Raw genomic sequence first — 12,027 nt, forward strand, 5'->3', positions numbered from 1 at the left:
CACAATCCAAATTCAGAGCTGTTTTAAGTTTAAATGTAGTGTCCATACTTGCTCAACTGTTCAGGGTTCGACCTCTGCAGGAAAATCCGGTTTGCTGTCTCTCTGACAGCCTCTTGTATGTTAATTCTAATATAATGTTTGCTTTGTATGAACAACTGGAGATCTCATCAACTTCCCAAATATTTGTAAATTGACCTTCGTCATCAACTTTTTCCGTCTTGATTCGATTCTTCTTGGAAGAAGCTGTTGTGGAATCCTATGAATTCAATACTGCTGCATCGTACTTAACAAGATACAATGTCTATACGAAACAACATAGTTAATGCACTGGTCATGATATGTATTAATGGCTAGCAACAATATGTACACTTAGGATGGTTATGAGACACCTATTTATAAAAGAACAAAACAAAAAAGATAACTGAAAAGAAAAAGGAAATTTTTCATTTAAACAAAATCAAATTAATGGAATGTGACGCATTCATTTCAGAGATTCAGCGTTGTATGGTACACTTTTCGGTGTTCAAATTTAGTATAATAACATTTAAATGACGAGTCATTATCTAACATAAAATGGATTCCATTCACCCAGAGCAATGTGATTTATGTTTTACTTTGAGATACGACACTTATTGTAGTAAATGTACACGACATCTCTGTAACGCTTGCAATCATGGACATGCGTGTAAAGACGATGCTGGGTTAATTGCAGACGCAGAAAAACAGGCGAACTCGTATAAAGTTAAGAGCAGGAAAGATCCCTGTATTACCAAACACGTATGTGATGAGCATAAGAGCGAGTACACTAGATTTTGTGGAACATGTGGAGCTGTCATTTGCCAAGACTGCTGTTCTAATAAACATGCTGATCACGACATAGAATCCATTCCAACTGCTTGGACTAAATGTGCAGCCATAGTTAGGAGTTTATTGACTAACCTTAATCATGACATTGAAACCGCCGTAAAGCTTGTCATCGATTTACATGATATTATATCTGAAACAGAAAACAAGAAACAAATACAAGATGTGAAAGATTTGATTAAGAAACTTGAAACCACGCTAATTGATGTTGTCCAGGAAAAACAGAGGGAAGAAAAGAAAATTGTCACTGAATATATCGCAGATTTGGAAAACTGCATCAAGGCATGGGACAAAAATCGGGACAGGTTGGGTCCAGTCGCTCATGAGATGAATTCGGTTCCATTTTTACTGGGGTTCAGTGATTATGTTCATGATCATGAAAACATGAATTTTCCTGAAGCTATTGAGACAAACTTTCTCCCTCATGATAGGATATTACATTATGAAGATTTTGTTGAAAAAGATATCGCAGGTTTACTGGAATTCCTAAGCTCTGTGTAAGTATTTTTTAGTTGAAAATGTGTGAACTGAAATTACCGTTAATTCATAAAATGTTAGGAGTCTTTAAGTAAACCAGGTTAAATAACAACTTACTTCAAGCATATTGATCAAGCTTGAAGACTGAACTTTGAATAAAGTAATTTAAAACTGCAGTGTGAAAAAGGTTAATGTTCCGTGTTATACATATGACATGTAACAATGTAAACAAAATGTCGCTTATGTTCGAATTACGATTTCATGGGCCGCTGGCGGCTACATGGTTTAGTTTATTAAAACAAAACAGACAAAAAAAGTTGAAAATATGAATGCATTGTTTAAAAAATAAATATTAATTTGAATTCGTTAACTTGCAGTCCTATAAACTGCAGTCATTGAAATGACTATTAGTTAGAAACTTAATGTAAATTATATCTACATTTTATAACAAAAGGCTAATAACGATTTTCAGTGTTTATATCCTGCCGTATACATCAAAAATAATTTTGGAAAAGGTTTAAAAAATTGTTTGCTGTATTACAAACAATTCAAATAAGTTTTATCTAGATACTTTATTAAACGAATATATACAGTGGTGAATTAAACATTATACAAATACATAACGTATACTTATTATTAATGATGCAATACACTATTTTCACCCAGTGACTACACGATTTCTCTCTCTCTCTCTCTCTCTCTCTCTCTCTCTCTCTCTCTCTCTCAAAAACTTCGTACTAACGCTCTATACCCCTTTCTTACTGTCTCTATATATTATAGCTTCTGCTTTATAGAGTTTCCGCCAATCTTAAAGTCTATAGACATATAACATGAGCACCACTGTTGTGTCGTATAATGATAAAATCAAGTATTGAAATATCAACTTCTTACGTAGTCTCTCGCTCTCCGTTTTTTTTTTTTTTTTTAGATTTACCTTATTTCTCTATTAAAATTTAACTTTCTTTCAGTACTGGAGTATATGCGGTGTCAGGTGTTGCTAGTCGTGAACCATCACCAGGGTAAGACTTCAAATTTAACGGCAAGTGTTTCGTTTGTTTATTAGTCAAAGTTCTCGAAATATTTATGCACTGTGTTTTTCTCAATACATATACAAAAGAGAGGAATAACGTAGCATTTCACATTATACATGTCGAAATAAGAGATAAACATCAATATGATATTTCACTTCCAATAAGAGATAAACAATGCCATTTTTTCACAGCAGTGTTACCCTGACCCATTTGGAAATGCCCATCAATCCAAAGTAGAGATTTTTATTTATATTTATTTTTTCAAATATAAAAATATTCTGCATAATTTGTTTGTTTCAGTATTGTGTTTTGTGGTTTTGATATCACTGTTCGTCTTCGTTGTGGAATTTACCGGGATTTGATTTTACATCAATTAGCTGGAAAAGCTTTTTATAATCATTTATAAACAATTAATATACAGTACTGTTTATTTTCATAGTTTGTAATATGGTGAATGATTTGTAATATTATATGTGTTATAATGCCGAATAATTTTTTCCATAATATATCATAAGAACAGTAAGTGCTTCCGTGAATGTTTCAACATCCGGAACAACTAGAATCCATAAGCTATTTACCAAGCATCCACAACGAGAAGAACCACGTACCAGTAAGAAGTATGTCAGAAGATTACAAGACGAGATTGAAGAAAAGAAACGAGAAATTCAGCAAGTATTTAGATTATACAACTGGACAAGTCTCTCTAACAGAAATATGAACGTTGAGCAACCAACAATCAATCAATCAATCTAAATATATCACAATCCATTATGAATATAAAAATAAGAAGATGTAGTATGATTGCCAATGCGCCAGCTCTCCACAAGAGACCAAATGACACAGAAATTAACAACTATAGGTCACCATACGGCCTTCAACAATGAGTAAAACCCATACCGCATAGTCAGCTAATTTTTAATTGTTGATGAGCTGATATGCATGTTTGTAAACATAGAATTTAAAACAATCTTTTCAAATAAATGTACAAAAAATATAGAAATAAATAAATACATAACAATACATTTTTTTGTAAATATATATACCAAAAAAACACTGTGAATACCACAAAAAAAATCATATTCTCATTGGACAAGTCACTATGGAGTGAACAACACTTCTTTAGAATAATATAATTAATACAATAAAACTACTACATGTATATGCCATCAATTTTACAGCAGTTTTTTAAGCCTTTAGTCTAATTTTGTTTTCAAGACAAATCTTTGATTTCGTGAGGGCCGTTCTTGTCGTGTTATACATTTTGTAATTTTTGGTTACTCTGTCATTTTCTAGACGACTTCAGTACAATTTGACGGAGATGTTAGAAACAATGGATGTTTTGCATGAATATTCCAAAAATACTTTAGCATCTAGCAGTATTGTTGCTGAACAGAAGATATTTGCCAAGACGGACAAATTTCATCAAACTATTGGGGAAATTGCTAATGTCATCAAATCCCTTAAGCAAAAAAAGTATTATTATAATATATTATCATTATACTTTAATTCAAATGTCAAGATTATGGGTGACGTCACAGATTTGTATACGATTTGGCATAAAACTTATGCATGAATATATTCAATTAAAAAACGAACAAATATTACATTTATCTTTTTCATATTCTGAAATGTTGCTGAATGATTGGTGCATATTTGTGAACAATGCATGTAAAAGCGAGTTTTTCATTGTCTTTAATAGTATGTTCTCCTAAACCGATTCTTTAGATTAAAATCGAAAAATAAAATGTAAAATAAATTATGTTGTTTCTAGATGCATTTCAATTTTAATATATACTTCGACAGTGGCCATAACGAGGGACCACCTACAAATATCTTCGATATCCTGTTGCTTGACCAAATATAAATATTTGAGTTCGGAGTAACATAATCAGTTTTGTAGTGAAATTTATATGCTTGTCGTTTCACAGGAATGTAGATTATTAAACGCCACACTCTTAATTACCATGTCTGTTTTTTTTTTTTTTTTTTTTCCCATAAAATGGTCAATATTTGATGCAGTGTGTTACTGACGTTGAGTGGTATTATCGCCATGAAACCGAGGGAACTAATAATGAAGGGAATACCGATAAACTACTTGACAAGTATGACCTCCATTTTTAAAGAAAAAAATGTGACAATATAACTTCTTTTTAGTTAAGGTGCTTGCACAAACAATGTCGTTATTTTCTCGATCAATATTTATATATATATATATATATATATCTTATTTGTATATTCAGCATTATTGCTATAGTAGAACAGAAGAGTTTGATGTTCCAGTTTGAACAGGCGATGGAAGAAAAGGAAAGTATTCGACAAAGGTACAAAATATAACAGTACACTCTGCTTACAAAAATGAAAGTACGTGGGTGTTTTTTGTTAGTGTTAGTAGCCCTGATCCAGCATATTGTCAGTTTATTTCCGAATTATGAGTTTGAATGTCCCTTTGGTATTTTTCGCCTCTCTTGAATACCAGATATATTGTTAATACATTTCATATATATTTCATATCTTCCCACGAAATAAAAATTATTCATAACACTACTTTTATAACGAAGTTTGGTTTTCTACTTGCTGCAATGTTCATATGTATCATTGGAGCATTTATTTTCTATTTTCACACAATGCGCTAGTATCAAGGAAATTGTTTATGGCACGTTTTATTAAAGACTACATAAAAAGGGAAAACATGAATGATCGCCAAATATACCACACAATGCACTGTGACAGACCACATCAAACACTATCACCCGACTCCTACAAAAATATGGATATATGAACACAGAAATACAAGGACGAACAATACATGGTCCAGATAACATGAATTGATAAAGCGTACAGGCAAACAATGTGATGGGGTTTCACCGTTTTTGATACATACAAAGCAAGCATATTGGATTTTACGGGTTAACAGGGTTTCTACACACAGAAATTGGACCTTAATTATTAAACCTCATTTATATCTTAAAAGACAAATTGCAGACATTGCTTAATGTGTCTCAATAATAAAAATAGTCCAATATAACAAAGGGAGATGTGGTATGATTGCAAATGAGACAACTATCCACTAGAGACCATATGACGTAGCAACTGTTTGCAACTAACAGCGTTACATGTAGCTATAAGAAGGCATAGTTGTATGTACATGTAGCTGTAAAAAGGCATAGTTGCATGTACACGTAGCTAAAAAAGGCATAGTTGCATGTACATGTAGCTATACAAAGGCATAGTTGCATGAACATGAAGCTATACAAAGGCATAGTTGCATGTACATGTAGCTTTGAAAGGCATAGTTGCATGTACATGTAGCTGTAAAAAAGAAAACAAAAAATCAAAACAAAACAAATTGCATTACTTTTATTATCCTAAAATAATTTACTAGATTCATTGAGATGGCTGGACGAACGTTAAGCTCTATTGGCAGTGCTCGTTCACGTGATGTAGAATATGATGAACAAGTTATGCCAAAACAGATCATAGAAATGTTTGGTAAACTATACGAAGAAGAATGGAGGCAAACCTTGGATCAGTTGTCAATAACTGGGAGATGGCAGGCACATATTGTTATAAAACACTTATTTTTAGTTAACCAGGTATTCTATTAAGATTTGTCTTACGTGACTGGTGAAATACAAAGCTTAGATAAAGTTTTAAAAGAAATAACATAATGTTTCCTTTGCACGTATATTTATATCTTCGAGTTTGTTGTGATTACAAGTCATAAATAGTAAGCATGTTAAATATTAAGCTACTTTTAAAATGATAGCTTTAACAAAACTGGACAAGTGACATAATACTTTCACTATAAAAATCATACTCTGCAAAGGTCGTTCCAGCATACTTGCCTAGGACTTCAAGATCTTCTATTGTCATTGCAAATTTCGGATTAGAGCTAAGTTTACCATTTAATTCATGTCACGGACTGTTCTGTTACTCAACGATGGTCGATAGAATACACAGAGAGCTTTACAATTTCCTTAACTCATCAAACTGACGACTTTGAATAAATAGTTACAGTGTAAAATCTATCAGGCTACATAATAAATTGTTACAAGTAATTAGACAGATAGTGAATTTTGTTTATTTATTTATTTTATTTATTTATTAGTTTTTTTATTTTATTTATTTATCTTGTGTAACTGTATGGTTAGACCTCATTTCAATGTTTGTGTAAAAATACATATATACACGTATTATTTTTAGAATTGCTTTAAGACCTGTCAAAAAATATCGGACAATCAAACAAAAGATCTGATGTCTGCTTTGTTTGTTGATGTAGAAAACTCACAGGTAACTAAACTAGTGCTATCGCAAAAACTTATCTATCTCTTCACGGAAAACGTTGTTTGGCTGCTGCCTCATATTTTCTTTTAATTTGATACTCTCATGGTATCTCATCCTTTGCTTATTATTTGAGGTCTAATGGAGGACAACATTTGAGTGACTTGAGAACGTCCACAACTTTTATTCAAGTTTCAGGCAACCATAACCTAGTTACATATGAAACTGATAAAGTATTTACAATACATTAAATTCCTTCAAGTTCTATAACTCGATTCCAGATAAAAAAAATATTTTCCTAACAATTAAAATTAATCAAAAATGTAAGCGCTCCTGCGAAGAAAACAAACTAAAACATGTTACCTCTGCATATTACATTATATCTGAGGATGCAAACGATTTTATATTTTATTGTATTTTCAGCGGCATAAAGCAGAAATGAAACAAGTCAAGGAATTTAGGAAGTCCACGTCAACTATGTGCGCTGTCAATTTGCAAAAGGTATGACAGTTGTTCAAAAAACTAATTTTTCAATAATGTTTGTATAAGATTATTCATGTGATGTCAGTCTATCGAATAGTAATCAAATTATTGATGTATTTCTACGTCTATATCATTCTTCGAAGCACTTTGGAAAATCTCGTAACACGTCTTTTTGGAGAACAGAATAGTCTGACGATGTCTTTCTGACTCCCGTCGTAGTTATGAACAACATACTGATGTTTTGAACCAACCGATACATAATAATGATTTTTTTACCTTAAAAAAGTTATACGAATAAGGAAAAACTATGATTTGAATGAGAATATAAAACAATCAAATCAATACGATATGTAGAGTATGAGTAAGGTTTACAGGTATAGATGTTATACAGATCAACCGTTCGTCACAATATGAAACCCCTTGCATGACTCGTTTCCTGCGCTACCTTGCCAATCGAGCATCATATTTTGATTCGCACCATTGAAACTTGGACTACATATAGTAATCTCAGATTGAACCATGTCTTGATTTATATACATAAAAAACAACTTATAATGACGTATACATTCAAATTAAAAGTGGGATGCGTCTACTTTATCTCTAAATTCATGCAATTAACACACGCAAAACGTAAGACAAAAGTATTTTTATTTTTCAACAATGTGTATTACAATTTTCAAATCAATTCTTAAAATTTGAAATATTCTATTTGATTTGTGTAAAGTACAGGATTTATTTAAATTTCAATTTTAGATGATAGTTGATAAACCAGAGTTTCAAGCACATCTTCTAAAATGGGACCAGAAGGATTATGATCTCCTTTCAGAGATTTTAAACACTCCATACTTTAACCGATGTGTTTATTTGTCATGGTTAATGGTAGTCCAGAACCCACCAATGTATATAGACGAAGGACCAGTGAGAAGATCATACATAAACCGTGACGTATACAAGGAATTTACAAAGAGAGGTTCCATCATAGATTACTGTGTATGGCCTGCTTTATACACGGAGAATGATGGACCATTAGGCACGAAGGGAATTGTCCAAGTTTATTGAAAAGAAATCAGATGCAACTAAAATAAGAAATCCATTTTGGGTAATCTTATTATAAATGCTAAGTGTTTGCAAGAAGGGGGTATATGTATAAATACATAATAACACTCAATGGTACATGTATACGATTAGGATAAACTTTGGGACCATTGATATTTTCTACACTTTTGGTTGTTGTCCAGTATTTTTTTTGCCTTTTATATTTTGGAAAATCAACCATTTTTTTACAATATCTGTTCTTAGAATTGCAATAATATTTTAGTTTACGTTATAAGTAGATGTGTACGTGAATTTTTAATTGTGGTTTTATATGGGTTTTTTTTTGTGCTGAATATTGGTGAAAAAAAATCATGATACTTTTTATTTTGTTGGTTAAAACTTTTTTTGTGTGTGCTTGCAAATAACGTGTTTATAATTGTGATAATGCAAGCAATGTAAAAGAAACTCGAGTGACGAACTTACTTACCAAGTAAATCTCAGGGTATACCAGAGTGACGTAATGTACCCATTTCTATAAACTGTCTTTTGTAATTATAAACAATACAATATTGTACACAAAAAAAAGGAAGATACATGTTAACGTGTTCAAAACTACTCAACAGAAAAAAGGATGACTCCCAAATATGTAGATCATAACGCTATTCGAATTACAGAAAACTTATCTAGCAGCTCAGTTCCTTGGTACTGCAACATACGGATATTGTTAATTAAAAGTTATAGATATTAAAAAAATCATTTGAAATATAAGAATATATCTGCCTCAGTCATTTTTAATTCTTTTTTATTGTTTGTTCTTATGTTGTGCTGTTACACCACTGTCCCAGGATTGGGCGCCCGCAAACATCTTTAACCCCGCCACATTCTGTATGTGCCTGTCCCAAGTCGGGAGCCTGTAATTAGGTAATTGTTGTTTGTTGCTGTATACCGGTATCATATTTGTTTTTTCATTTATTGTTGTGTGCATAAACCAGTCCGTTAGTTGCTCGTTTGAATTGTTTTACATCTGTCATTTCGGGGTCTTTTATAGTTTGCTATGCGGTATGGGTTTTTTTCATTATGGAAGGCCGTACGGTGACCTATAACTGCTTAATTCTATGTCATTTGGTCTCTGTTGAAGAGTGGTCTCATTGGCTATCATACCACATCTTTTTATTTTTATATAGCGCTGATTCCCTATCCGGGTTTGGTTGTATGTTCTTTTGGATAAAGCTGCTCTTCAATGATTGTATGATTTAATTTTGGTTTTATGTTATATTTGGGTTCAAGCACTGAATAAATTTTCAAATATCGAATAGACATGGTGCAGCAAATTAATGAACTCTTTTATGTTGTTATATATTATGCAATTGTAACATAATATGACCAATAAACTTATTAATTATTAAGTAAATATTTGTTGTTAGAAATACTGAGGATGTTTTACCCATGGAATAGAATACCGTAGTTAGCTATTTTTTGCAAAACCTTTCAGATTTTTGGGTCCGCAATGTTCTTCAACTTCGTACTTGTGTTTGGCCTTTTAACTTCTTTATTTGAGCGTCACCGATGAGTCTTTTGTATACGAAACGCGCGTCTGGCGTACAAAATTATAAGCCTGGTATCTTAAGTAAGTGTTTTTCATTCGTGTTCATTTTGTTTTATTTGTTTCATTGTCAATCATAGCCCACAACGAAATTTTAATCCAGCGGAAAACCTATAAGAATCGGCTTCTCCGTCCATCCTTCCATCTGTGCGTGAGTTCGACCTTCAAACACAATTTGATTCTGCCCTATAGGAGTTGGGTAAATACATTTGGCATGATTATCCAGAACTGTTAGAAAGTGTTTTGCGTATACACACCGTAGCGTGAAAGTCATGGTGAAAAACTTTGTCACTCCTGTACAAAAATCGGGTTCCTTCTTCATCTTTAAAACCCCTTTGTGTTAGGTAAGGAAACTTGGCATGCGCATTCAACACTATTAGAAGGTGTGCTTAGTACTAGAAAGCAAATCGTGTAATGAAATCGTGGTCAAATGTTAGTTCAACTTACTGGTGCATCAGTAAAATTCTTCATTCTCCTGATAGTATATTTGTAGAATGGTCATCATATACTCGGAATATGAAACACATCTAAGGCTCATACATTTATATACACAAGCTAACACATTTATGTATACCATTTAGAGGTAAAAATGAGGTTGTTGATTGGTTAAGTCCAGGCAAGAATATTTACCACCTTTACAATGTCTATCCCGTGATGCAATAACACTTTAGTAATCGTTAGTTAGGGATAAGGTCAAGGAACGTGATATGTTGTAGATTTTTGTAAGATTTAGCGATCAACTCAGATATGTTGCACTTATAGCCACAATTCTGTTATTCTTATCCCGATGGCGATATCAGTGAAAGTTAAGTTGCAGTGATGTCGTGGGTCCAAATAGTGGAACATGAACTGTTTTTTTCAATGTATTTTTTTTTTTTCTATCGGGTAAATCTTGTTTATCCTGTAAAACTCTGCTTACACTTTAGGTCATGTACAATGTACCATTAAGGTCATGTACCGACTGTTTTTGAATATAGTGATGTCGAAGGATTAGCTAAGACAGATTTGTCAATTGTATACGTTGTTCTTTATATGACTATTCAATGTAGATTATCAAGAGTAACATTGCGCGGGTGTCACTAATGGAGTCCCGGTTTTCGTTGGGGTAAGATGCATTTCATCTTCAGTTTTCTTTAAAGGTTTTTGTGAACTGTCGTTTTCCTTAGGTCATAGAGTTATCTGTTTAAGTCAATAGTTTTTTAGAATGCACATAAAATCTTTGGAAAACTTTCTAAAAATAATCTTCTCACTAATTTCTTAGATTTTTTTTTCTGAAATTGATTATTCCATGCTTTTGGTTTTGTTTGTTTTTATATTTTGTTTGTGTTTATGCGTTTTTAATTTTATTTTTTGGTTGTTTTTTTATTATTTTGTTTTTCATGGTGTTTTTTGGGTGGAGGGGGATACCCAAAGTTTAATTTGAGTTATTGGTGAAAAACCGTCTTTGCGGTGATGTGTGGTAAATTATAATCTTTCGAACTTCTGCACTGCCGTAACTGAATACATCAAAAACAAGTCAGTGGCTCACTGCTTATTTTATATCAATCATAAAACGGCCATTAAAGAAGAACTTATAAGTTCTTAAGAAAAATATATGGATTGTTTTTAACAATTTGATGATTTCAAAACCACTTTTTTATCGATTATACGAGAATACTTATACAAATTTACATCTAGTTAAAGGTAGTTTTTCAATTATAATTATTATAATCAGAAAAAAATAATAGAGATAACATTTAACTTATTCGACTTTACGTTCAAGCTTAACAAGATGAAGTTGTGTGCAAGATCCTATAACAATCTATAACAGAGATTGACCCTAAATCACCTCTGAAATGATGTTCGACAAATTATATCTCTAATGTAAAAACCTACGTTGTGAAATAACAAAATACATGTTACACCAATATGATAAAACGCAGTGAAGAGTGTATTTAAGATAACGTGAGATATATAATGCGTTCAAAGGTAATTATGAGTTATGTATATACAATATTTTGTCAGTTTTGTTAATTTATTTTGATATTAATTATTATTATTTCATTTTCATTTATAAAACAGAAACTTGTTTACTTATTTGTGACATTTTTACCTATTGTGTCTGTTTGTTTTGTTCACACATCGTTGTCAATATAATGGAATTTGATGCGACTGTCATACAAGTGAGAGGTTTAGCTAGCTTTAAAACCAGGTTCAATCCACCATTTTTTACATGAGAAAATACCTGTACTAAGTCAGGAATATGACAGTTGT

The 12,027-nt window shown here is 32.0% G+C and overlaps 1 protein-coding gene across 1 annotated transcript in view; it reads left to right on the top strand.

Annotated features, from left to right (window-relative positions):
* The first annotated feature begins 519 nt into the window (after positions 1-519).
* Positions 520-12,027, top strand: part of LOC127715798 (uncharacterized) — a 33,828-nt gene continuing 22,320 nt past the window's right edge. Inside the window, exons 1-8 of the mRNA XM_052221937.1 lie at positions 520-1,361; positions 2,310-2,360; positions 2,888-3,040; positions 3,666-3,845; positions 4,613-4,693; positions 5,755-5,965; positions 6,576-6,662; positions 7,077-7,154. Coding sequence (XP_052077897.1) covers positions 574-1,361; positions 2,310-2,360; positions 2,888-3,040; positions 3,666-3,845; positions 4,613-4,693; positions 5,755-5,965; positions 6,576-6,662; positions 7,077-7,154 — 1,629 coding nt within the window. The 5' untranslated portion in view covers positions 520-573. The remainder of the gene's footprint in view (positions 1,362-2,309; positions 2,361-2,887; positions 3,041-3,665; positions 3,846-4,612; positions 4,694-5,754; positions 5,966-6,575; positions 6,663-7,076; positions 7,155-12,027) is intronic.

This window comes from Mytilus californianus, unplaced genomic scaffold (assembly GCF_021869535.1).
Source record: "Mytilus californianus isolate M0D057914Y unplaced genomic scaffold, xbMytCali1.0.p SCAF_9, whole genome shotgun sequence".
Classification (NCBI taxonomy): Eukaryota; Metazoa; Mollusca; class Bivalvia; order Mytilida; family Mytilidae; genus Mytilus; species Mytilus californianus.